This window comes from Notothenia rossii (genome assembly GCF_949606895.1).
Source record: "Notothenia rossii genome assembly, chromosome: 12".
Classification (NCBI taxonomy): domain Eukaryota; kingdom Metazoa; phylum Chordata; class Actinopteri; order Perciformes; family Nototheniidae; genus Notothenia; species Notothenia rossii.
Window position 1 is genome coordinate 10092422 of NC_136911.1, and position 27661 is coordinate 10120082.

Genomic DNA, 27661 nt, shown 5'->3' on the forward strand with positions numbered 1-27661 from the left:
TTGGCTGCCATTCCCCCTTCTGCACAATGCCTAGATTATATTTTTGGTTAGCGATCATTGTTTGCACTTCTTTGCATGTCAGAGTCCAATTTTTGTATAGCATGATATTCCTCACTATACATTCAGACAGCACTACCAAGTGGCAAACCTCACCATAAAAGGGACCATAAAGTGAGGACGGAGTGATTTGGGACCTGACCTACTAATCAGTAACTGGGGAAGCAACTTCCTGAGGTCTAATTAATTAACCGTAATTGAAACGTTTTTTTCAGGTGTTGATTAAAGTCTCTTGTGGTCAACATCACAAGGGCATAAGGGCCAAATTAAAACTAGCAGAATAGGGGTATTATGACTGCATTTATGTGTTGTACAAAACAGTATTCTGGGTGTGCCGTTTGGATGGGAATCACAGAGAACCATTCTTTACAGCACAATAACAATACACTGCTCCTCACAGTCATTAAGGTGGCTTATACCTCTCCCATGGTGTTAATGTTGAGTCGTAAAACACAGGTGTAGCTCGTTACATTAATGACAGGTAGTTCCAGGGTGCTTTTATAGGCCTGTTAGAGGAGACATAGTTAGGGTTTTGTCTAAACCGGGTAACAGGGGCACCCTCATACCAAAATGCAGATTTTCCCTGTAACATTTTAAAGTGAAAACAATATTTCTGTTCGTTAAAAACTGTAGAATTACAAAAGAAAATTGAAAAGCGTGTCAAATATACCGTCAGGTGGCATAGACTTTGTTTTTACGGAGCTCTAATGTAAAAACAAAGTGCATCAATCATATATATTGTGCATGGAATAGATCACTGGGACATTTACTGGAACTCTGCTTTTCCTGCTATGACAGCTCAAAATTCCTGCTGTTAAAAGGTCGGAAGCAGCGGGACCCTGATGCTAAAGCAGCTCAAAGGGAATTCACTCATCATAAATATTTCCAGATAACAGATCATGTATTCTGTTAAGTTTTGGAAAATTATTGAATTGAATTTATTAACAAAACAAGATGACACTTTAGTCTCTAGGAAATTATACGAGGTGCTTTGCTTAACTATTTTATGAGTTTAATCTATGTTTTACCTGAGAAATAAGATGGCAGAAGTGGCAGCTCTTGAAAGATATGACTAGTATGCGATATTTTATGTCGCTATATTTAGTGGAGAACATGACCCTTGCATACAGCTTTGGTTTTACATCAAATCCCTGTCATCAATGCATGGCTCTCACACATACGAATAATGAAGAGATTATTAGGTGGAAATAGTTAGTATGAATGATAATCACATAGCAGTCTAGGTGAGCGGACATATTTAAGTTCTTTCTTGGGTGAAGTGATCATTGAAACTAGGACGTGAATGATTTGAATTGTGCCGGGAGTGACGGAGCACACCCAGGGGGCCTTGGTGGCAGCAGCCTGAGGTCTATTGATGCTGGGCCGCATGAAGTGCAGAGACAGCGCGGGACACAAGGGCTCTTGGTACAGGGGACAACAATGGCCAGTCAGCCTTCAGTCACTACAGCTGGGCAGCTGACAATGACAGGAGGGAGCGGGGAGGTGGGGGGAAGAAAGAAAGGAAGAAAAGCAGTGTAAAGAGTCACAAAAAAAGTGGGATGGAGAAACACTGTGACAGAAAGAAAGAAAGAAAGGACTGAAGCGTAGAGAATAATGAAGCCACAGGAGGTATACCAGGCAGCTGTAGTTACTATGGAGAGTAGGGGGTGGAAAAGGGGTTAAGCCAACATGACTTAAGTCTTTTCTCCGTCTTTACCGTCCTTTGAGAAGACAGGTGTGTCAGGGCTGAGGAGAAACGAGCCTTTAACCTTTCCTCTGTTGAAGAAAATCACGAGTACAATCACCGGTGTGCTCCAACATGGGTGAACACATGCAACCTCAAGGCACTGTCACATCCCACAATATCAGCTCCGTTCACCGACAGACTCTATCCTCGTCAGCGAGCCGCTCATGCTGAAATGCATTTGCCCCGCAGTTAAGTGAAGGTCAGATCCTCTTTATACTTTTCTGTGAACCAGTTATAGACTCCTTTTGATGCTGAAAGAGGACACTGAAAACAACCATCAACCTCTTCTTTCTTATGTAACACAAAACCTTTACAACAGACAGACAAGGTTTGCTAGAAGTCCTGAGGGCAATCCACACCAACCCCTTTCAGAAAAACTATATACAGAATGAATAAACAAGAGATGCGTGTGTCCTGAGAGGAAACTCAAACAGCAGAGTATTGCAGTATTAATATCCTTTCCCTAAGTAGGAAATCACAATATTAAATACATCATTAAGTAAAGGAGCTGTGTGAGTAACAATATGTACTTGAGCATAAAACGCAAAATAAGTCCTACACCCAATGGCTATCCATAGAATGCTTTGCTTATTTAATAAAGCTGGTAGAGATGGAGATAATGATACTATTGTTCTTTAGAAGGGTTTCTGGGCTCATTCATTGTGAAGTATGGTGGAAATCAAACCAGAATGACAAGGGGTGTATGTAAACATAAACAACAAGAGTTTGTTTTTGTGCCAAGTACTGTGAGCTAGATATTCAAGAATCGAAGAAGTAAATCTCTCTCTTGCCTCGAATAGTAAGAATACCATATTTATGTAAAACCATTTTTAAAAGGTGTTAAAAAAAAAAAATCACAATCCTCATAACCCGCAGTGACGTCTTCAAAATTGCTTATTGTTAATCAACAGTAAGACATTCAGATTACAACAATTTAAAACAGAAATGCAGCAAATCATTCCAATGTATGAGTGGGAACCAAAATGTTAATTTTTTACCGAAAATTGTTTCAGATTAATTTTCTATGATCAAGTTTCTTTTGTTCTGAAATGCACAATTTAAGATAAGACCACTCCCACTTTCACTGTGTGTTAATTACTGTTTCTCAGGTTCTATAATATTTGTTTTCATTTCTCACTGCCTGCCAGAGCTAATGGTGTATACTGTATAGCATTCCTTTTACCTTCAATGATGTATTATGTAAGCCAAAAGTCTATTAACAGAAGAGCTTTATAAAGGTTGTACAAATGTGTCATAATCTAATTAACCTCTGAGTCTGAACATTTGTTTTTTCTGTAAAAATGTCCTTGTCCCTAGAGAGTCTATAATTACATTGTGTCAACTGCCTTTTCCCCCCCTTGTTATAAATTTTCTCAGCTAACTAACACCACTAAATCACATGGAAGCCACATGGTTTAATCACACTGTCAGAGACTCACTGACACCTGCTCTACTTTTTCCTCAGCCAAGTAGCCTAAGCCTCAACAAAACCACATTCACCATGTCTGCTTTTTGACCGCGCACAATGACAGCTACTCACAATGTAGTTTGGGCTCCTCAGGTATGAAAACATGGTCCAAAAACGAGAGGGGAGTCCAGTCGGGGCTAGGGTGTCCCGAGCAGGTATGTGTACGTGGCAGGTGGTGGCTACAGTAAGAGCCTGACTGCACACAGACTGTCGTCATACAGGACAGGACAGGCCTCAGCGGCCGATTAAAGGATCTTAACATCTATTTAGGGCTCGCCTTAAATAGGAGCACTCATTAGCTGAATGACCTGAGCCTATCACATGGAGAGAGAAAGAGAGATGGAGAAAAGAAAAGAAAGAGCAGATGAAGGAGTTGAGAGAAAGAAAGTGAAAGAAAGAGTGGATTGCTTGACGGGTGGCCATGCTCAACTTTCATCGAATAGGCCATAAAAGGTCAGGGGTCACGATCCAGAGGTCATAAAGTCTGTGGTTCACACGCTCCAGTCACATCGACAGACGCTGCACTCAAAAAAATTCCGAGAAAGTAAGCCAAAAACAACCCTGAGGGCCTAATCCCAGTGATGTCAGCGCAACACAAAAACAGATCAAGAAAAGCCATTTGAAACCCAATTGTACACAGCAAATAACACCCACACATCTGCAATCATCAAATTGCCCAAAACCCCACTGTGTTTTCCCTCCTTTGTTGAGTGTCGGGAGAAGCTTATCGAGATTAGATTTTGGAGTTGTGGTAAATCTGCCACCAGCTGTGTGTGAAACCAAAGTGATCACAGCTGATCCAGACGTCTCTTTCACTGCTTCCTCCCAGTCTGTCAACAGAGAGAGGTCAGCCAAAATATATGAGGATGATGACAGATTAGTGCCATTATCTACCTCGTTAGTCGTGTGGCAGATTGGAGGGAGGAGTTATCTGCCATGGGAACGTCACAGTTTTTTTGTGATGAGGAGATCTCATTGAGATTGTGTGTCTGACGAACAGACACTACTGAAACAGATACACACACACATGTAAACACAGCGCAGGATAACAGGTTGTAAGGCCTTTATATTGAACATCAGTGTTATTTATGTACCAACATAATTATGTATAAAATATTTGTCAAATATTGACATTGCATTAAATGCCATAATTTCTTTATATGCATTCCTATACTCACGGATTGTTTTTTTGTCAACAGTTTTTAACAATTATGAACTTATTGGGATTCATTTGGTACGTGAAGGAAAAAAAGGAAATTATTTTTAAATTGCATTTACAAATACAATGAGAAGAAAAGTGTTAAATTATGCATCTTACAAGTGCTAAGTGACAGTCTACAACCTGCACTTTGAACCCGAAAAAGTAACCCAAAGTTTATGTTAGAAATGTATAGCAAGGGTCCCCGATAGAAACTGCCGGATGCTAACTTCCATATGTTGGGCAATTTTCACAATTAGCATAAATGGCGTTATTTAGCATAATTTAGCATTAAAGCCTGTGTATAATGGTTCAAATATGGCTTAGCTAACATTTCCAGGTAATAGGACTCTATGAGCTGGCATGTACACTATGACATGACATTTCTTTGAAAATGTTGTCATTTCGCGGTAGATCAGGAGAGTAAGCAGAAGTACATTGAATGTGCTTACTTTGGGGGAATCTCACAAAATTTGCTGTGCGGTATGAAAGTAAAAAGTTCCCTTTTGAACCACTTTGAGCTGCTTTAAGATAGAGAAACAAAATGCTCCTATTTAAAGATGACAGCGGCAATGTCTTTCTTTAGTCAAGGGTCAACATATTGTCCGAGTAAAGCACTGATTTGTGTCACTGAATAGAAGCGTTCTTCATGCAGTGTCAGCTCTGCCAATTCTGTAAACAAATATGTGTTTGTGGGATTTAACACTAAGTCAAATGCTTGGATCCCCACACATACTTCTATATGCTAGTATGTATTCCCAATGATATCAAAACCAGTAGGCTTACTCTGGTACAGATGCTTCAGTGCACCTAGACTTCAAATAAATGATGAATCACTAATAATAGCTTGAGGATGCTAACAAGAGCTTGCAAATGATGAAGTGATACATTAGACAATTATGGGTGAGTCACCCTGTGAACTAAAAATATATGGTTTATATTGTTAAAATGTGTACCAGATAACCAAACTTGACAATACAATATAGTTTCTCTTGTATTTCTTCAGAGATGCCCATGGCAGAGACAAAGACGAGTGTGTCTGCATGTGCTAGAACAGATGATGACTCATTACTGGTAAGCAGAGAGTGGGAGCGCCTTGGAGTCACAGAGCACGCCTGTGTTGGCGCATCGGGAATCAACCCCGGTGAATCAGGTTAATTGAAAATCAAGTGCTTTTATCTCGCAATGCCATTTGAGCTTTATGTACAGCGACAAAAGAAAAGAAAAAGGACGGCAAGCACACTCTGTATCTAGCTGTGTGATTCTGTCTGAACCATGCATGTGCATTAGTGTGTGTTGATTTCAAATGCTCCAAGTTTAATGATCCTCCTTTCCAGAATGTGACCCAGATAAGCGCCACCCTGCTACCCCGGAGGTTCAAGTGGCATATTTCCACACATCTCTCACTCTTTCCTCCTCTGCTGCCACACTCCAACGTAACCCTTTAACCCTCGGTGACGTGCTATAGGGAGCAAGAGATTTAAGAGTGTGTGTGTGCAGGCGTTAGCATGTAAAGACAGGCTGAAATATTCAGGCCACCCGTCGCTATCACACTCTCTATGACGCTGATTGAATCTGTGGTGGAACAGAGTGCCTAGGGGCGGTGTGTACCACTTCAACAGGCGGTAGCCACTCACAAAGGAAATGGAAACTTCCTCCCAGATGATACCCTCAACCCAGCAGGCTGTGGTAAACAAACACACACACAAAGACAACTAGCCCACAAACACAGACAGACACAGGAAGTGGCGTGCTACAAATTGAGATGAAAGGCAGGGTTCTTGAGGCGGAAGATGTTGAATTTTTAAGAATGATCTGAGCAAACAACCTAGGTTCAACCAGCAAATATCAACAGAATGATAACGCATATTTACTACAGGATGTATGTGGACACCACAGAATCTGTAGAAAATCAAGGTTTCATTAATTACTATTTGAAGAAGAAACTAAAGATTTCCTTTAACATCAGGTAGGATTATGCCAGATAAGAATCACAGCAACGGTGGCATGGTGGTTCGTAGTGAAAGGTCAGGGATGAAAGGAAAGAGGAAGCCTGAAGAAGGGGAGTGATGAGTAGAGGAAGGAGAGAGAGAGGGTTGTTTTTTGGGGACAGCAGACAGTAGGATCACATCTGTGGTGAGAGAGGCTGACAGCGGGGGGGCCTCCTACTGAGGACGTCGGCATTCCCAACACATCTACAATGAGGAAATTGAATTACCTGAGCAGAGATGGAACCCAAAGCACAGCAGGGGGTTTGGACAACTCTTTCGGTTCCTCTGCCTCAGGCACAGGAGAAAAACTTCGAGCAACAACACTGATTTTGGTTGACTCAAAAACATATGGCGAGTTAGCAAATTACTGCTGGATGAGGCCTAGCAGAATATATTATGTAAATTAGATGCAGTTGGTGTTGTTACAGGGTATGCAATAATTAAATATCTTGGGAATACAGTGGCATCAGACAGCCAAGGTTTGCAAGACATTATACATTTACCCAACTCATAATGAACACTAGGTTGGTCTGAAAAAAAGAAAAAAAGAACCATAATTCAACACTTTATTTCATTTAATCGCTTAGGTAAAAAAAAAAGGCATTCACTCAGGGCTATATGTTTTCTGCCAAGCACTCAAGACCGTGTATCAGCATTCTAATTCGAGCTCATTTGTTAAAGTATGTGACCTTACTGTTGCTGAATCAGTTTATTGACAGGCCGTCAATTGATAGACGATGCTTATCTAGTAATATTCTGGTAGAATACCAAACGTGTCTGATAATTGGTTTAAAAAACGTAATATGCTGGGTTATTTGGCTGTATTTAGACACTACTTTGGGCTCTCATTATCATAACTTGCAATGGGCGTCTGTCATTTTACATGAATGACTAATAATGCGTAGGGTCTTGTGATGACGAGGCCAAGAGATATGGGAGAGTGAGCTTCTGGGATACACATAATTAAAAGGGCACATTTAAATCTCCAGCCTATCTACCCATTGGCCCACATACCATGACTCAAGTGTTCGAGTGCATGCTGGGGACGGACATGCGAGGGACATAAAGGTACATTGTGTGCCGTTGGAATGGGTCATGGGTCACTCGGCCCACTACCCCAGAGCCTGCCAATCCAGCCAGCCCTCCCCTCTCCGAGCCCCATGCCTCTCCAGAGAAAAGTTCCAGTAGCAGGCGAGCCACTGTAAAGCCATTGTTGTGAACTGTCTCTGTCAGTGAGAGGGCTGCCTTGTCATCTATACTGCCCATGTCACATGCTTGGGGTCTTTAGAATAATTAACTGCATCATCAGCTGGCCACTGGTCTGCGTGTCACACTGAAAACATGACCACATACTGAACCCTGGACTGCCTACCACCTACACGCCTACATTTGGGTCAAGAAACAAAGACAATTTCTTAAAGGTCACCTATTATGCAAAATCAACTTTTTCGTGTCTTTTATACATCAACATGTGTCCCCTCTGTGTAAAGAGATTCTGAAAGTTTCAGGAAAAAAGATTAAAATGAGCTGAACAGATTTAGGCCACTTTATGATGTCATAACAATTGGCTTGTGTAACCATTAGCCAATAACCAACAAAGGTAACCCCCCCCCCCGACACCTTATCCCCTGAATCTCCTCCTAGAGCACCATTGTGTTATTGTTAACCAAATATCTCGCAGAGGGGCGTGGAGAGAGAATGAGCACGTTTGAAACAGGGATGCTACAATGCATGATCTCTTTGGTATTTCGAGCCAAACACTTCAGAGACATGTTTGTATATAACTAAGAACTATAATATATTGATGAAAAACAGTATAATAGGGGACCTTTAATATTTTCTAGTCCAGGGTAATAATCATTCCTGCTCCAAATTCCTAATACAGAACAACCTGTTACATACAGTGACACTTTCCCAGGCTCTAATATATCCTAGCGAACGCCCTTGTTCCTTTTCGTCCTCTGAGTGACCCATTAAAGGCTCTTGGTTGGGTAATTGATTGTCAAAGAGCTGCTTCTGTGGAAAGCAATTCAATTTCCACTGGGCATGTCTTGCCACATTACCAAGAATGGTGCTATTGTTTTGTTGAACGGGCAATGGCACGTAAAGGCAACTCTGTCCGCCAAACTGTCCGAGGCCCATTGACAGAATGTGCACCGTGCAGGCTGGAACAGGGCACTCTGTAACCCTGAGCCATGAGGTGGTCCACTCCTGCTGAGTAATGCTGACAGGGATCTGGAGCTATGGGTTCAATGGGAGTAGTGAACAGGGTCAGTGGGTTTGATCTTAGCTTTTAGCAGTAAATAAGTACGGTACATTTGGCTTGAAAATATCCTATTACTGAGCTTAATAACCCTGTTTTGTGAGACGCTAACAATGAGCGGAATGTAATGAATGTGCTTTTTTGGAGAACTGATGAGATTACATCCAAATTCTGGGAACTTTGTTAATAAGCAACAATGTCTACCTCTCCGATCCATATCTCTGACTGGATTCAATACCAAATTATGGGTAGAAAATTAAGTCTAAACTATGTCAAACTGGCCTGAAATGTATGGATCAATAGGCGCTTTCACACCAAGTACTTTGCCGTACTTAGTCCATCAGAAATTAGTTCATCAGAAGTCTTTAGTTAGTTTAGGCAAATGAAGCCGCTGACGTCACTTCTTCTTCTGCTTTGTGTTTACTGGCAGGCCGCAAACAACTTCACGGCATATACCGCCACCCGAAGTCCCCGGCAGGAAGTCCCCGGAGTTGGGGACTGGCTTCAGTAGAAGCTGCTGGGAGTCTTCCCAGCAGCTTCTACTGAAGCCTTCCGAGTAAATCGCTAGAAACGCCGACACCTCCTCATCTCCAACGCTCCCATGTTTTCTTTTGTGTTGCCATAAGTTACTCTTTCTCCGTTTGTGCGCTGGGCTAATGCTTATAATGCTAATGCGAGGGAAATAAAATGGCGGCTTCACAACATTTTTGGGGAGTTTTACGGGGCGTGGTTTGCAATCCGCCCAGCCAATCAGAAATGGGAACCTTTTTCTCCCATGAATTGACCTGCTCTCTAGCAGGGACTGAACAGGTTCTCATGAACTAAGTTCTAGTTCTGGATTTTTTGGGTGTGAACGCCCATTTTCGGAACTATATCGGAAATATAATGGGAAAAGTACTCCGGTGTGAAAGCGCCTATTTAGACCAGTGGTTCTCAAATGGGGGTACGCGGACCCCTAGGGGTAAGTTGGAGTACTGCAGGGGGTACGTGAGATTTATTTTATGTTAATGAAAAAAAAACATAAGTAATGCATTTAAACAAACTACTAAAAGTAGATTAACTGCTTTATTCAAAGGTTTACAGTAATTCTGGATAATAAAATGAGAAAAATAAACGGGGTGCTCTCTTTTACTCTCCCTCTCCCGAAAGCCCGTCAGTCTTGTGCAGCTCGCTGAACCTGTAATAAGTGACCCGACAGTAAAGAATAAATATATCTATAACTAGTTTAGCTTGTACCAGAGTAGATAAACTAGCTAAGTGTGTTAGGTCTAACTCTTAGTGTATTTTGCTCCGCTCGACGGTCCGTCACAGCGGGGGAGCTGTGATCATGCAGAGCTGCGTGAGCAGCTGATCTGATCTCTGATCTCTCTCTCGCGTCCGGTTATACTTCTCTCGCGTTTATATCCAAATCTATCAGATCTAGCTAATTCTAGTTAATGATATGACTGCCTGCTTATCAAAGGACCTAAACAATAAGCGTTGCTTGGCATATGTTTATATGAGGGGTCAAAATCTCATGCTCATACATTTGTTTCACTTCCCCACGCCCCAAAATAAATAAATATATATACCAATTTTAAGAAAATTAACCAAATTTGAGCAGTTTGGGTTTTATATTAACAGAGTTACACACATTTCAAAACGTGAAGTGTAATAACTGCAGTTGCCTCTCTGTCAGAATGACAAAGATCCTCAGTGAAGCACAAGCCCATGTTTCTCACATTTTATTAAAAAGTTCAATGCAACTAATGTCGTCTCAGTGTTATTGCATGATGTTGAAATTGGTTTGCCATGAATTTGGTGATGGATTGTAAACATTTGAAATGTAGCATTTAAAAAGGTAGGGTAGGAAATTCACTTCAGAAACACTTCTTGTTGTATTCCATGGAATGCTCTTAACATCCCGATAGCAATGAATACATGAAATGCTTTGACAATAAATACATAACTACATTTAATCTGTGGAAGCCGTGGCGCTGTAAAAAGCACGGCCAATCATCTGCCCCGGCCCGGGTTAAATAATTGGATGGCCTACCTGCCTGTCAGCCTTCCATCTCGTGCACAAACTTATCTCGTGTCCTCATTGGTCATGTGCGCGTTTGTGTGTGTTGGAGGAGCGGCTCTGTAAGGAAGTCTGAAGGAAGGGGCAGATTTTTTTCGGTTGTGTATTTTCAAATTCTAGCGCACTCTAGCTAGTTTCTCCATTCTTACCTACCCTACCTTTAAGTGTTTCTCAGTTACAAGGTTGTTGTTTTAATAAATCAGACACCGATGGTGCAGCGCTGTACTGTAGCTCTTTTAATAGGCATTTTTCCCCTACAACATTGTTTTTGCGATGATCAGGCTTTATTGTTTTTTCAAAGGGGGTACATTATTGAAAAAAGTTTGAGAACCACTGATTTAGACTAGCGGATTACTGTAGTCTAAATGATTAAAAGTGATGGCACCAACATAGAACTAACTTAATATTAGGCCTACACTATCCTTGACTTGTAACATTGAGGAAACAGGAGTTAGTAGAACAATAATTCTGAAATCAGCAGGTAACATAACATTAATACATTATGAATACAAATTATTGCAAAGAGCAACTTTAACATACATGTACACTATCATTCATAAAAAGATAGGTTACCCTTTTTATTGTGCACATTTAGAAAATATGCAAATGTATTCTTAAGTAGATCTTCCTTGAGTGTTAATGCTTTGATCTGAAATAACAATGCTTCCCCTTTTATTGCCTTTTAATTATTCGAGAATTTAAGGGTCCTTGTGTGAACAAGCTGTTTTTTCTTTGGCATCACCTCAAACAGACCACACTTAAACATATCCAACGCAACCGAATAAACACTTGAGTGGCTGCTGTCTGATTTGAATATGTCGCCATGGTTGCAAACACTCACTTGTTTTAGATCAATAGGGGCTCAAGTGCCTGGGGATTGGCTGGCAAATCAACAACAAACCTCTACTGGCCACCAGGAGGAGGTCCTGGCCCGGGCCATAGAGCAGCCACATAACCCCAAACTCTAAGAAAGACGGATTACTCGCCTCTCAATTAACGCCAGTGGTCTCGAGATAGAGACAAAAGTAAAAGACAATGTATTTGTGTATTAGGAAACAACAAAATAACACTGGACTAACCCCCTCACAGTCTTATGTTATCAATGGCACACTCCTCCCAACAAGATCAGGGTGAGGATCAACGCAGAGCAATAAGCACATTGTCCAACCAGGGGGAAAAACGCTGGAACATGTTGGTGTACGATGAACAGGAGTTTGGGGGGAACGGAGGGGGTTTAACCCAGGAATGTACTGTACACAACCTCTTAATCCAGATATGTAAGAAGATTGCATTCTAGTGTGTGTGCGGGGGGGGGGGGGGGGGGGGGGGGTGTTCGGGCTGACCTGTAAGCTCCTCTGTTCCACAGTTACTGCTGCCTGAAGCCAGTGAAGCATGTACCGCTGTTTAGATGATTATGGCACTCTGGCTTGGACTGAGTCTTTCCTTAATCCATTCAAAACAGTGTTTTTGTAGCACTGTATCAAAAACAACCATATTATACACCGGCTTTTCGCTGAAGCAGCCAAACAAACTCATACAGAAAGTACAAAAGGGAAGTCAAATGTGATGTACTCAGACATCTGACCTTTGTCATGAATAAGGCTGGAGTTCGTAATTGTAATTGTATTATAATTCGGATCTTAGTCAGTAAAAAGAAAAATGTAATTTAAATGTAGAAAAAGTCAGAATAAAATGACCAGAACAAGACATTAAATCAGTCACATTCTAAATTAAGCTAAAAGGTAATTTTTTTAATGAGCTCAAAGGCCACATGATTGTCAGACTACACATACTTATAATGATATGCATGCACTTATAACAAGGAAATAAAGTGCAAAGATGTAAACAGGCATTAATAAGGCATGTTTTTCTGAGCAGATGGTTAGCGCCACTGGGGTCAAATGAGCTCAACTATCTGGTTTCTCTTCACTGAGCAGACTGGATTTAGTCTGTGTAACCTAGGGCTGCAACGATTAGTCGACATAATCGACGACGTCGATCATAAAAATTCGTCGACGCGGAATTTTAGTGTCGACGCGTCGTATAAAAACAATCAGAGAGCCGGTAACGTTCATTCAAAACTGCGCAAATGTTCATTTGTAACTGCAATGCACTACAGGAAGTGCTGGGGGCAGTATACTCTCCATTGTCTGCCATGACTGCATTCTGTACTAACAACAAAGAAGAAAGAATACGAACGATGGCGGAAAGGAGAGAGAATGAGGGTGATGAAGAGCTCAAAAAAGCGAGACCGAGAGTTTCGAAAGTGTGGGAGTATTTCACAGACGACAAGCCAAAGAAGTCAGTGAAATGCAGAATTTGTAAAGGGGAATTGGCATTCCACGGCAGCACTACAGTGATGCACGAGCATTTAAAACGCAAGCACCCTGGAACCGTGAGGACTGCTACTTTGGATCATGGGTAAGTTTGAGCAAGTTAGCCATAGTCATGTTTACGTTAGCTTACATGTTGGAAAACAGAACGTCTCATGGTTAATGCTTGCTAAGCAAACGCTATTTCAGTTATGTTGAAGCTGCGTGTCCACCAACGAGCTGCTAAACAGCGCCAAGCTTACAGCGTAGTAGAGCACACTAGAGCTTTATGGACGCTGTAATTAATTCCAAACTTAAAATAATAATTAACAAGGGTCTGCGAAATGACAAGAATAAAATGCGATTGAATTGATCCTGGGACTGGACAACAGGGTGACATTCACAGGTGTGCAGACTTGAGGTAGAACATGCACTGGAGCCCGGAAAAGGAGCCGTGCCCACAGGAAGCAGAGATGGAGGGTGTGACAGAAATAATCGTTAGATTAGTCGACTAATCGAAAAAATAATCGACCGATTAGTCGACTACCAAAATAATCGTTAGTTGCAGCCCTAGTGTAACCTCCATCAGTGGTAAACAATCACTGGCTGGTCCCCAACGGAGACTAAACAAAGAGAAACTGCAGGACACGTGCAACATGCTTGGTGAATTCTATTATAATCTAAGTTTTAGTTAATTGTGTTTGAACATTTATTTTTATGTTCACATTTGTCCTTGTGTATGCAGGTTATGTGGAAGGTTGATTATTAAATCTGAGACACATGCTTAAACCTCTGAAATTGAAAGACGAGTGTCCTTACTGAACTATAAACAATTTCCCTTTATCCATTTATTTTCATTCTTAAATGTTTTTGATTCTTTGTTTGAAAAACTGGTATGGAAATGCTCCACAACAACAAGTCAAAAAAGTCAGGCATTGGCCCTCCCACTTCAAAACATAAGTTTGTTTTGCTCCCATTCAGGCAAGATAAAGCTGACCTGCCCAAGGTTCATGACATACGGCAGGACAAAAGATAACATGCTTTCAAAGGAGTCAAACAAATTAAACCGGGGGGGGGGAGGGCGCAAACAGCAGCACCGTTTTAACACCGTAAGGTTACCCTTGCATTAAGTACTGGCTGTTCTATCTATTTATGACTAAAACCTTACAATCCTCTCCTGTCAGAATAATCAACAAGCTGTCAATCAACTAAACAAAGAGGTGATCAAACCAGCCAATGGTTTAGAGAGGCAACAGAGCATGACAGGAACACCGAGACATCCGTTATCGTTGGCATATCCATTTCATTAATGGACACTGGGAGTGCCTCTCTGCCGATCAAAAACAAGGGCACTGAAAGTCTGCTGGCCTTGGAAGTCTCTTCCGCCTACTAGAGTGAACGCTGATCAGCCTCCCAGTGTCTCTGCTTTATTCGTGAGCTATTTGTGGCCAGCTTTGAGGGAAATGTACAGAGACATGCACTGTATCCCCAAAAGGCAGAGCTCGGTTGGCACACTCCCTGCTGAGCTGAACTGAGCCAATCTGAGTGCAATTATAGGACTGTGTGTTAATGCTGTGGTAAAATTGGATTTGCAGTTTGAAATGACAGAGCTTTAAAACTAGAAGAAGGATCCAGACTGGTATAGAGTGCACCCGGCCTTTTCTCTCTCTCACTTCATCCCCTTTGTTTTTCACTGCTAGCATCGCTGTTCGGTGACAGCTGCACAGTAACAATAACACAGAACTTCTGGAAAGTTAATTCAGAGGGCTGTTACAGGACTGTAGCGGGATTGCCATGCTAGTCAGTGTTTCTGATGTCACACTGTGTTCTGAGATCCACACTAAAGATTTCTCACCACCGCTACCCTCAGTTTTCTTCTCTTTTTTTTAATGAAAAGATAACCCATTTAGTTCCTTTTTTTGACATATCAGCGCCTTTGTTCATCAAATTGAACACTGGTAACTCGTGTTGTCACAAGTTATTAATAAGTACATTTCCTCACTATTTTATCCCGCACATCCTCAAAAACTTGTGTACAAATGCCCTTCAAAACCTTAACTGGTGATAGAGCATAGCAGCAAAACAAACTCTACTGAAAGAAGATCAATAAACAGAGCAGCACAGAATGCAGAGGTTCAACATACATCACACCACACTTCAGCAGCTCCTCCACACCTTTCCACCGCTGCTAGATGATGGTGTCCTACCAATTCTAATCTCTCTTTCCCAGTAAATGACCTCTGGCAAGACGGCGGCTAGCGAGACTATTTCAGCGCTGACTGATTCACCGCTCATCCTTTGTCTCTTTGGCAGCCACGCCAAGCAATTAATGATAGCAGTGGCGTATGACGGATACAAAACGCGCCCCTTGATGCTCAAAGACGCCCACACTGCCATGCTTCCACAAGTTCTCGGCAACCAGCAACAGCTGCGCCTCTCCTGAGAACAGCGGTGAGAGCAGAGAAATACTGGATGGCTCACAAATATTGTCTTTAATCTGCAGTGATATGCCGTATTATGACGAGGAATACAAGCTGTTGTACAACACAATAAAGTGCAACAAGTCAAGAAAGAGTAGGCAAAGCACACAAATGAGGGCACAAGTTAAAAGAAGTTGAAATAACACATCCAGAGAGGAAATCTGTTCAGTTGGTTTTGGTCCAAAAGGACATAGAGAACAAATCTTTGACAGACAACAGTAATTCTATTTATCTTAAGAAGCTAGATTTGCTGCAAATCAGTTGGTCTCTAAGAAGGTAAAACGCCAATGTGGGCGAAAACAAGGAGAGGAACCACACATCCAAGCCCTGGGGGGAGGGAATTCGCTCCACTTTAGCGCTCTGCAGACTCCGATCCCCAAGGTGGATTCGGAAGTAATGGGAGGAATCAGAAACACGGTACACCACACCAGAAACACAGCACAGCAGGCGGGGCCAAAAACACTCTTATACCCAGAAAGCAATATCAATATGACTTTACCGTCATCGTGCTAAGCCACATACGACCAACAGAGACAGCTTTGTAAGAGATACTGAAAGAAAATAGTTCCTCAGACCGTGGTTGCTGTCCTCAGAGGGTTGAGTGTTAGCATAGCTTGACCTGTCCGCTCATCCAAAACAGGAGACCGCAGAGGGGGGGGGGAAATGACTAGCAGCTGTTTAAAAGGCTCTGAACACAGCTAGCATCAGTTATGTAACCGTGCATCGAGAGCCCAGAGCATCATCACTTGTATGCAAATCTCTGTGGATAACACAGCGTAGGGCGGTCATGTTACTTGCTCAAATAATCCCGTACAAGAACGCCCACGTGTGCCCGATGCGATATCACATATAACGGTGCAAAACACTGCCTGCTTCAAGTTGAAGGGCTTAGAAAGCAATCACTCTGGAAGAAAAAAATTCCCAAACAGCTCGGGCAGGGAAAGATTCAGGGAGGGCTGAGAGACAGGGGGGGGGGGGGGGGGACATAAATGGTAGTGGTATCAAAAGCAGGCCAGCTAGAGGTTCTTACCTTCTCTGGGTACATGATGTCCCAGTGCACCGAGCCACAGCAGTGCAGTGAGGCAGGCCCAGAGAAGAGGGACAGGGAACGACAGGGGAGGGGACCCAATAAAGCACAGTGAGCAATGGAGTGAGGAGGAGAGCAAATTAAATAGGTGATGTATCCCCGTCATCCGCTCTGTGAGTACGCCACGCTGCATCACAGGCTGACAGGCGGAGAGGCTTTATGGAAACTAGAGCGGAGAGAGCTACTACCAACGGGGTAGATAGAGAGAGACGGAGGAAGCTTGAATCACATCTTCTCTGCTGTCATCTGGGCTTTTTAGTTAGAGCAACACTCCTGCAGTTTAGTCATACTGTAACCCAGTTGGTCTAGTTCAAATTTTGACAAACTTAAATGAATGCTTTGAGATAATGGTGTAGTTTGGGGCAAGATCTGTGACTCTATAAGCAGGCAAGAAAGTTAAAACAAAGATGTAACTTGCATGTCTTATTGAAATGGGCATGGCTAGAATCTAGGTTACAACTTGCAGGTATGTGGCCTTTAGAACTTTCAAACTGAATACCCCTTTAGTTTCACTTCCTTCATTTAGCCTGATATTATGATCAAACTAACCATTCAGTATCTTCGTAGAAACTGGATGGTGTGACAGTAAATATGATGGCTTTCCTTTTTGGGAATCTCCATTCCCCAATGGTCATCACTATATCCAACCACATTTTCTTTGTTTAGTTAAAACATTTTTTTGTAAAAGCACCACATGCATACTTTAAGATTCCTTGTGGAGTTTTAGAATTGTAGAAGCAATTTTTGGCTGTTTTTCTACGAGTGGGTCCCCGTTTAGTTTCTTATGCACAGGCACGCCATACTCATTCCCATCAATAATATCACTTTATTCCACTGATCCACAATTGGCAGTAACAGGCCAAGCTATTCTGCAATGTGCTAACAGAGGCAGTGAAGAAGACCACTTCAAACATGGATGTAAACAATGGTGGGTTGAGAAAGGAAATGCATCCAAAAAAACACCTCTACAGGGCACCTTTAACCTCACAAAGCTAATCTACACATCAAAGCAATCCCATTCAATTAAATGTATTTCGGTCAACATTTCCTGTATCATTGCTGGTGTGAAATCTCAGACAGATATTAGTGTTTACCTTAAGTTAAGACATATTGTCATCCGCAGCTAATGCTTTCCATCAGTTTCATTTTACATTGCCAGAATAATCGTTGTAGTTAGGAGGGGATTCAATCAGCAGCGACAGCGTGCAATGTGACCTGCCTGTTAGCATTAAGTAGCTGCTACTCCAGCTTCAACTGCTCCATTATCATGGGAGTATCAAATGATGGTTGGTTTCAAAAGGGGGGTTCCCACTTTATGCCAAGAATAAATTAAACACTGAATATTTTATTAACTTTTGCTAGCATCACTGCCAGCTTCAATCCAACCTTACGGTTCTCTGAAATGCACGCCTTTAACCTCAACATGCAAGAACAAATGATCTAAGTGAAGCATGCTATCTGGCTCACATAGCCAATACTTCATAGAATGTATTCAAAAGGTAAAATCCTGCATTTTACACAACAGCAGGATTCCCCGTAACCCTTATTTGACATCTTCAATTCTTGTGGCTGTCTTGAAGGCTCAGGCCCTGGGGCTCTTGTGGGTTTAATCCTGTTGTTTAGTCAGAGACAAGGATCAGGGTAGATAATAGGGAGGAACAAAAATAATGGTGGTCACAGGTTGAACCGAGGAGCTCTGGGTTTTCCTCACTGTCATCACCGAGATCCAATCTGACAGCACGACTCTGTGGAAAGGTTGAAGGGGAGAGACAGGTGAAGAGGGGAGCACGAGGCTGACGGCAGAAGAGGAAGCAACAGAGACAGAGCTAACAGGAACAGTAGAAGAGAAACTAAAAGGTCTAGACAGAGAGAGGAAAGAATAGAAAGAATGCCGGCAGCCTGAACATGAACACAGTGGATGCACAATTTTCCTCGAGTTTAATATTAAATTACTAAAAGGTCCAGTGGTTCGCTTTTCAAGGCAATGCCGGCCTTCATTGACTTAGCATGCCTGTTGCCTCACTTTATGCTAGTGTGTGTGCACTGAGGATGGAATGTCAAGTATGCACTGGAAAACAAGCAGGGGCCTCCTTTTTAGCCGGCCCGGGAGTAAGACTCACGGCAAAGCTCCAGATTACGGGACAGGAGATGGTTGCACTTTTACAGCACTGCTTGCTCACATATTTGGGTTTTTACTAGGGTCATTATGTAATAGGAACAAGGACCTCTTGTTCTTACTTCAAAAAGATCGCAGCTCATTTGGAAATTGGCTGTTAAGAGGGCTATGCAGCAAATTTGAGACTCCGCAGAGATTCCATTCAGCGCAGCATGTAATTAGCAGGTTATTGTGGCGTTGGGATTTTAGGAACAGGTCATTTCTGTACAGTAAACCCTAGCTTCCCAGGACCATCAAGAGCGAGAGACAGGCTCACTCAACAGCCACCATGCTGTCCTTTCTATGAACAATACACACATTCTGCTTCACGTGGGAAAAACACACGTCATTGGATTATAATGATTCAACTCACTGCACCAAATAAGTGGCAGCAAATTGATCAACCCTCTCTAGGAGTGAATGCGTTTTCAAAGTGCCCTTAGGAGTCGCAACCACCCACACATAGAAGTCTATTTCAAATCACAGCTAAGCCCCTGGTACACATTCTCAGCCTTTGCCCTGTTGCACAAGTCGGTAAACATACAACTTAGCAGAAGCCAAAGTGCGCATGTGGGCATGTTGAAAGAAACAATGAACACACCATCGGCATTCAAGAATATCTCAACGCACACTCCAACAATCACCACAGCCAGTGTTACTGCTCTCCTCCATCTTTGACGGTGACCTGGTAATGTTGCGCTTTCTAGTCATTCATCTCGCCGCCAGCCAACCGGAGGTTCACGGCTCACAGGCTACAACTAATCTTCAGATTCACCCAAACATGAAAACACATCGTTCTGGCCTCCTGTCCCCCAGGTCTCCGCCATTCCATCGGTGCTACAGCAGCTCTGTGGGGCCTGGGCACTTTGTCCCTGTCTTTCTACACCTACAAACCCCTCCCTCCCTCCCTTCCTCCTCCTCCTCCTCCCCCAGGCATTGCCATCTAGACCACACAGAAGGTTGAAGGCAGACAGACTGAGCCGCTTCCTTTTGTTTTTAAACCCTTTGAGAATGTATCGGGATACATTTACAAGCCAGTTATGTCATTGTGACTGTAGGCACCCTTAAAGTGGAGCTTCTAGGGACATTTCTGAGAAACAAGACATGTCATACAGAAAGTCAGCTTATTTAAAAGGGGAACGACTAATCTCGTTTTTAATCTCAGGGAATTAGCGCTTTTTATTAATAACATGGAGCTCTGCCTGTTACAGACTATAGGGAGTTACTTGACAGATAAAAGTGTCAGAAATTGGGAAAGAAAGGGAGGGCCCCTTTAGCGGCTGATACCTTTTCTGGAGTGTGAAATGGTATAAAAAGGTAAAGGGGTGTGGGGACCACTCAAGGTTCTTTTTTATCAGACAGTGAGTGAGCACAGCCCGGCTCCTGAGTGCAAAGCCACAGACGCAAACATATCCAGGGCCACCACATCTTCCCCTCTGTGACACATCTCAGAAAGAAAACCACAGTCTGTCCTCCTCACACAATCCCACACAGCAGCCACTCATCAAGACACTATACTTTGGAAAGAAAGGGCGACATTTCCCATAAAAAAAGGTTAAGTCTCTGCTTCCCCATTCTTAGGAAGATATGAGTATAAGTATTCCAGAAAAAGGACCCAAAATAACTTTCTTTCTGGTAATTGAGCATCTGTTATTCTGCAGTGACTTTAAAAAACAGAATAGCCGCAGAGAAACCCCATGTGTTTGAGTGAAAAACAGGCTTTTAAATCATATGGTGTGCCACATTGTTTTAGCGAAACAAACAGTATCCCATTGCCAGGTTCTTGGAAGTGAGGAAAAGAGGTTTATTTCGCCAATCCCTTAAGAGCTTTTTAGAGGAGAGGGGAAGGGCTTGGCATCTAAGTGGGATTCATGAGGATGGCTGTCGACCACAAACCTATGCAACTCTGCAAGGTGCTGGGGGGGGGGGCACTGCAGCCGCCTTTTACACACGAGACACAGAGGCGTTAATCGTCACCCCGAGATCAAATCTAATCAATTAGAGGTGGCCAGCTGGCACTCGAGCGGAGGCATGTCAGCGACAAATCCTACTAACAGGTCCATACGTCCCCCCCACCCGCCCATTCATCCAGAGGCTCCTTCTCTCCATCAGAGGATATGTGTAAGGGAGGGAAGGACTTATGTTTCAGGCTGAAGGTGAACTGACTTGGTGGATAAATGACGTGAACATTGCAAGTTAGCACTACAGCAAAAGCATCTTTATTTGATATGGTTACGAGGGGATGATTTAACAAATAAAAAAGTTGTATAAAGTTGTTTTCCGTGGGGGAACTTTGGAGAACTTTCAATAGTTTGTTCCACAGTGGGTAATTTTCACTTAAAAACGAGTTTTTCCTGACGCATGTTCACAATGAACCGTATGTTAAATTAGAAGAAGCATTAGAATTATCGTTCATAGTTCTAATTGCTGTGCAGTCCAGTGCATCTGCAAAGCGGCCGCCCACACTCATTGTGTGAGTCCTAATGTAATGTAACATAATAGAAAATAAAAAAAGAATGTGTCTTGATGATAGTTTAGTTAAAAGAAAAGAAAGAAACAGAACACACTGCCACTCCTTCATAGTTCCTGCAGCTGTGCATCATTTGCTCACTTCCATTTTTTTTATAACTAAGATATACTACTCAGTGCAGTAGCTCAAATATTGGCACATGTCTAAATGAATCTACTATCAATCAGTCTCTTCTTGTAAGCACTCATAACTCTCCAAAACCACTTCAGACATTACAGCATTGTCACAAAATGGTCCTCTCTCCTGCAGACCCAGTCTGTTTGCACCTGAACACAGACAGGAAGCAGTAGGTTTTCTGCAGGGTCATTCAATTGCCTGGCAACAAGCCAAACAGGACAAGCCAACACAACATCACAAAAGGCCGAGAGAGCAGGGGAGAGGGCTCCACCTGCCCCGTTACCAGACAGTGCTGCTGAGCTTCTTATCCGCCCCTCCAGCACTACTGTACCCTGAACGACAACAAAAACACATCCCAAAGAGCGGCCCATGCAAATGTAAATTGCAGAGAGTGAAATGGGTGTTTATTTTGGCCCGTGTGACTTAACAAGCGTGAAATTAATCTAAAAAGGCAGGCAGCTAGCTACACAGAAAACAACCCCTTTTCTCTCCTTCATCGGGGCTTTTGAGGTGGGTCAATTCAATTGCGACCCACTATCAATTTAGCCGTCCTTCATGAGGGGCTATGAAGTTGTAAACTCTGTGCTTCCATTCTCACTTTCCTCCACTTCACATGGGCGCATGCATCACACATGGCATTCACACTCACACAGTGGTCCCCACGGCGGGGCGACAGGGGGCTACAGACTGATCCTCCGCTGCTGATATGACCTAGTTTCTATTCAAGCCCGTCTCTCTTTGTTCCCTCCATGGTGGAGGAGGCTGCTGCAGCCTGTGGAACAAAGAACACAAGCAGCACTTGGAGCCTTCAAACAAGCTGACCCTGCCTGGATACAGCCACACCAGAAATGGCTCACGAAGAACAGTGCAGCTTGGACCCCCGACGTCTAGAATTCTCCTTTTCTCTACTTTGATCTACCTTCACTGCAGACGAGGGAGGATAAGCCTCAGTTCCTGTTCCCATTCAACTCATTCTTCCATTCTCCTAGCACCGAGACACATATTATGAATGTGGGAAGAGGCCGAAGTTGTCAATCTAGTGACTGAAGGGACATGGGGGAGGGAAACATTTCATGTTTTCATCAGGAAGTTTGGTATCCCTGCATCAGGAATGGATCCCTACATGGGGTTAGTCACTTTACACAGATACCAGACCCCTTGCAGAGATGATCTGCCTTTAAGAATGAGCTGTGGGTGTAATAATACCATGGCCAACATTCCTGTAGTATAAGAAAATCAAATAAGCGAAAGTCAACGTTACAAAACTACACATTTTGGCCGTTGTGTTTGGCATTTATAGTACTTCCAATTTTAACCGGAGAGCTGTGAACAGACTGTTTAGTCTTTAAAAACCCAGCTGCCCAAAAAAAGAAAATGCACATCTGTACATGCCAAACTAATTATGCTTCAAGGGAAACGGTAGCATTTTAATAAGGCACTGCAACTTTTGCTGCTTCTGTGAAATCTGGCAAATGAGGCACAAACAGTTTGAGGTGGGGAAGCGTAGGGGCTGATGAATGAATGCAGCTCTGCAAGAGACGGAGAGTGAAAAACATCCAATCTCTGCACATCTAATATGACAGTATCTGATGGGGACAAGGGCGGTTATCTGTAGCCGACCCATGAGAAGAAAAAAAAAAGCACCAGAGGGAAATAAACCAGGAGGAATGGAAGAAAAGGAACAAAACATAAAGGCAATATTTTAGATGTACAAAACCGATGCTACTCAAAGAGTCAGTCTGCAAAAACCTCAGGGATAGATCTTAATGAGCTACAGTGCTTTGTGTTTTTTGGCCCTGCCAACGCTGGCATAGTGAACGATTTATTATTCTCATAAACTGACAAATAACTCACAAATCAAAACTCACAAATGCAACACATTAAGCCAATCCTGTAAATATGTCATTTCTAAATAAAGTAAAGCAGCAACATACCTGCATGAGTTCTGTAGAGCTGCTGCTCAGCTCATCCCCAGACTCCGAGTCATTGTGGAGCTTGTTCAGCCTGTCTCCTGGCGGGTTGCTCATAGGGGAGGTCTTGTCACTATCTGGACTTTTGTTGTGGTTGTTCACTACTTTGAGCGGAGGCGAGTCTGCCCGTGTCCTTGGCAACGTTGAATTATTGGCGTGGTGGTGGTTGTTGTTGTTGTGAAGTAGCACCAGTTCAGCTACCATCTTGCAGTGATGGGGACTCCCCAGGTTCTGGTTAGCATCCTTGGACAGAGCCGGCGGGGAGACACGATCCGAGGACGGCGAGGGGGTGGAGGAAGGCGACGGACGCCCAAAGCTGGACATTTCCGGTTGGGGTCGGTTGAGGTTTTCATCGGATGCCCGGCGGATATCCAAAACGGTGGGCTTGGCCCTTAAGGTGGGCTTCTGAGGGGGCATGAGCGCCCGGCGCACCTCCCTGACGTACTGCGCCGGCACATAAAAGGCCTTTGTGCCCTCCTCCTTCCTCACCTGCCACCAGTCCTCATTAGTCTTCTTCACCAGCATGTAGCACTCCCCCTGGCGGATGGCCACCATCTTGTCTTTGGCCTTGTACTCATAGTCGTACTCCACCTCAATGTAGACCTGGCCCGGGGCGATGGGCGGCCCGTCCTTGTCAGCCATGACTGCCGGAACAAGCACTTTAACCTTGACCTCAGCTGCTCAGCGACCCAGGCCTGGAGGGCACCTCATGTCCGACTTGTGGGGAACTGCTGGGCTGTGGGAGATAAGACAGTTATTTTTCGTTAAATGTCACAAGCAATAGCAAGCTTAGACACATTAACATACACCCACCAGACCACACCAACATGCTCACATTTCCTCGTACTAACCTCCCAGCCTGTCACACACACCGCTGTATTATTCACCTGATTACCATAACCACAAAGTGCTACTGCTATGACACACTAACATTATGATATGATCTAATACCAGACAGAAATTCTCAACTGGTGAGTCGAGTAAAGGCAACTCCTACCTCGGACCATCAGAAAACCACAACAGACAGTCAACACTGATTGCTCTGGTAACCGATACCGCTGCAAAGGATATCCAGCCCGGTAACCTGATCACCCTCTGCGGAGCTAAAGGTGATGACAACATGACCCCTAAGATCCTGCATGCGATCCAATAACTACAATGGCTCCCTGGAGCTTACATTCCCTCAGAGAGTGTCTGCATCCCGAAATAAAGTGTGTGTCGTTTCATAGAGTTCTGCATCATTACTCATTAATGCAGACACATTTAGAAACCTTTAAAAAGGGTGATCTTTCTCGATATATTATTCACAGTGTGTGAGTCAGAGGACAACTTGGCCTGTGCCATTCCTGCAGGATTTGTTTTGAGATGATGCCTGTCATTGATCCGTTCGTCAGAGTCTCCCCTTCGTCGGTTAACCTAAATAAATACCGGGGCGCTCCCATCGCAGAGGAGCTGCTACCAGGCCGCAGTTCCCCTCATATCATATTCCTCTTCCCTGAAATAGCAGCCATGGTGGACTGACATGCTGGAAGTGCGGGCGGTAAAAGCAGGTGCCTTTAGTGAGGCGTGAGAACGCGTTGCTGAATCTATAAGGGGACCATCCTCATGTAAAGGAATATACACACAGACTAACAGCTACCAACCAAGAATAGATTGATGGTGGTGAGAGCTGTCTGGGCCAGAAAGGGAGCCCATGAGAGATGTGCTGCTGGTTCATAATGGGCCTGAATGGTTTCTGTTTGATCCGTTTCAACGCTAAGCACACACACACTGTTGCGTCATGCCAGGGCTTGTGTGTGCCTGCCCAGTGCGGGCCTGTCCCGTTACAAGCTATGACAACACGCGGCATGTCCAAGCCTTTATGAATGAATGACTTTCTCTCGAGGAACAGTCACTGTCTGTTTTAATTTAACTGTGTAGTAATGGGAAACAGTCACAAATCCTCATCCCCTAACGCCAACCGGACCCAATCTACAGCTTACACCATCACCAAAGGTGCCAGAGATGTAGTCAGGAGCGTGTCAGAGCAAGCCACACACATGATAACGGCACTATCACTGATGGCGTATGACAGCCACTGTCCTGAAGTAAATACAGACTGGGTATCTGGTGTGTTTAGCTACTGCATTCCAAGATAAAGGATACAACCTGTAGTGACATGACATTGCTGCACCAGGCAAATGTCATGCTGGTAGTAAGTCCAAGAAGGAGTTTATCCGTTAGATTAGCAGCAACTGCTTCTTCATACCACTACAATCTAAAGTTGGGACACTTATCCAAAAGATTACAGCTCCCAAATATAACACCACTACAACCATGAACAGTTCTCACACTGGGTCAAAGAGCTGATAACCTAGCAAGACAACCTTAAAAACCTCACAGAGCTTGCTGGCAGAATGACATCACTAACTTTTGCAGGGGCCCACAACTGAATCACCATGACAAAAAACGTACTGTTAACAGTACATTTAAAGTGGCTCCTATACAGCAGAAATGTACAACTCCACCGCCCGCCCCCCCCCCCCCCACCCCCTAGTTCTCTCTTCTTCTCCTCCTCCTCTCTCTCCGAACTGCTGTGGTGTTTCAGAGTTCTGGCACAGGGCCCGAGAGAGTACATTTTGCTGCAATAGAATCCCTGTCACCGCATGTTGTCAGAGCAAAGTGAAGTCAAGGTTCTGTTCTGTGGAGACCCAAAAGGATCTTGCTTATGTTTAGGAACAGGTTAGCACAGCAGTGACTGAACAACCATTGTCCATTTGAACAATTCCCTTCTGTCCTCTTCTTACTATTTAAGAATCAATCAGTAGTTTTTAAAGTGGGACACAAGGCAACAATAACAATTAGTCTATCATATTTTGCTGCTTATATTATTTCCTGATGTGATGCTATTTAATATGTAAACAGTCCCATTTAAGTAATTTGGAAAACATCCACCAATCAGATGAGAGGAAAGCATAATAATGAAAACAATTTTAAAAAATGTTAATAAAACCACACAGGGCTACGTGCTGAAAACGCTCCTGATGTACGACAGGAACATGCAGAAATCAGTGTCATGTATAAAACACTTGTGTAAGTGGCATTATTGCAAATCCACTGTAACAGCACTTAATCTGGCAACAAATGAAGCTATGCAATGCATCAACACAGGAATCACGACATGTGCTTTTGTCTGCATAAATTTGCAGACCAGCCACTGTAGCAGCAAAACATCCTGAGACCCTGACTGCCTTTGTCCCTGTGCTTCATTCAAAACAGATGTGACCAAGCAGCATCCACTCAACATGTGCTGCTGCATTCACTTTCATCTATGCGGGTTATCTAATGCATATGTGGGTATGCATTGAATTCAAAACAGTCCTTTTGCAATTATGCACTGTTGAAAACAAGCAGCTAGGGTCTATAAATCGCAGGGGCTGAGTGGCCAGAGCATGCCTGGGGCGGTGGTGAGGGGGGGCATGGCCCATGGGTGGGGGGCAGGGTCCCTTCAAGCCCTGCAGACTGCAGAAATACAGCACAAAGGAGTTTAATCCATGTGCAATCATAACAAAGGACACCGACTCGACATTACCAAGGATTCCCAGGAGCGAGGGGACTGTTAGTCGACGTGCCTGCCGGAGAAAGCCCACCTAAACGGGGACAAATGTCCAAGCACACCGCGAGAAAACAAGCTCTCCAAATCTGTAGGTGCGTGCCACTCAGACTGATGCTATCACGTGGAATGTAATGATAACCTAGCAGTTTAATTATTAAAACAAAACACAAGCAAAACATAGTGTTCGTATTCAGGATATTTTACCGGTGTGAGGCGTTTGAGTGACAATTTCCAGAGGCTTCGTGTCTGGACAAAAGCACTGCAGGTTCACTCGGATACAAGCCCTCCGTTCTGCAACAGCGTGCATAGCAACAAAGTAACTCCGTCAGAAGCCAATAGCCTGTCGCTGACCAATGGTACGGAGAAGCCACGCACAACATTCAAACATACCTACCTTTAGAAACTCCAGAGGTGTCTCTCTGTGTTCTGTGTCGGCCGTATGGGTAGTTAGAAGCAACTTTTTTTTTCTCCCTAATTCAGTGTGTGCTTCTCCGATTAAGTCCGCAGCAGACCTCCAGTCAGTCGGTCTGTTCGCAATCCCCCGCCTCTCTTCAGGCAGTCAAGCATACTGCGTCAACATAACACACATCCGGTCACAGCTTTCAAAGTAAGAGATTTGGCTGAAGAAC

At 43.5% G+C, this 27661-nt stretch overlaps 1 protein-coding gene across 1 annotated transcript; it reads right to left on the reverse strand.

Annotated features, from left to right (window-relative positions):
• On the reverse strand, nucleotides 1–27609 carry LOC307026570 (rho GTPase-activating protein 12-like). The gene is made up of 3 exons (XM_079662073.1): nucleotides 27427–27609; nucleotides 23402–24173; nucleotides 1–1533 (listed from the first exon to the last, which is right to left on the reverse strand). Exons 2-3 carry the CDS (start codon nucleotides 24077–24079, stop codon nucleotides 1513–1515), a joined length of 699 nt encoding a protein of 232 aa, XP_079518199.1. The 5' UTR covers nucleotides 24080–24173; nucleotides 27427–27609; the 3' UTR covers nucleotides 1–1512.
• Between the last annotated feature and the right edge of the window lie 52 nt (nucleotides 27610–27661).

What these genes read in the sequence shown, in the direction of transcription:
- LOC307026570 (XM_079662073.1), bottom strand. Translation starts at nt 24,079, where the DNA reads ATGGCTGACAAGGACGGGCCGCCCATCGCCCCGGGCCAGGTCTACATT. An exon ending in GCTCTACAGAACTCATGCAG is followed by an intron (nt 1,534 to 23,401) that starts GTATGTTGCTGC and finishes TGTCATTGTCAG; the next exon opens with CTGCCCAGCTGTAGTGACTG.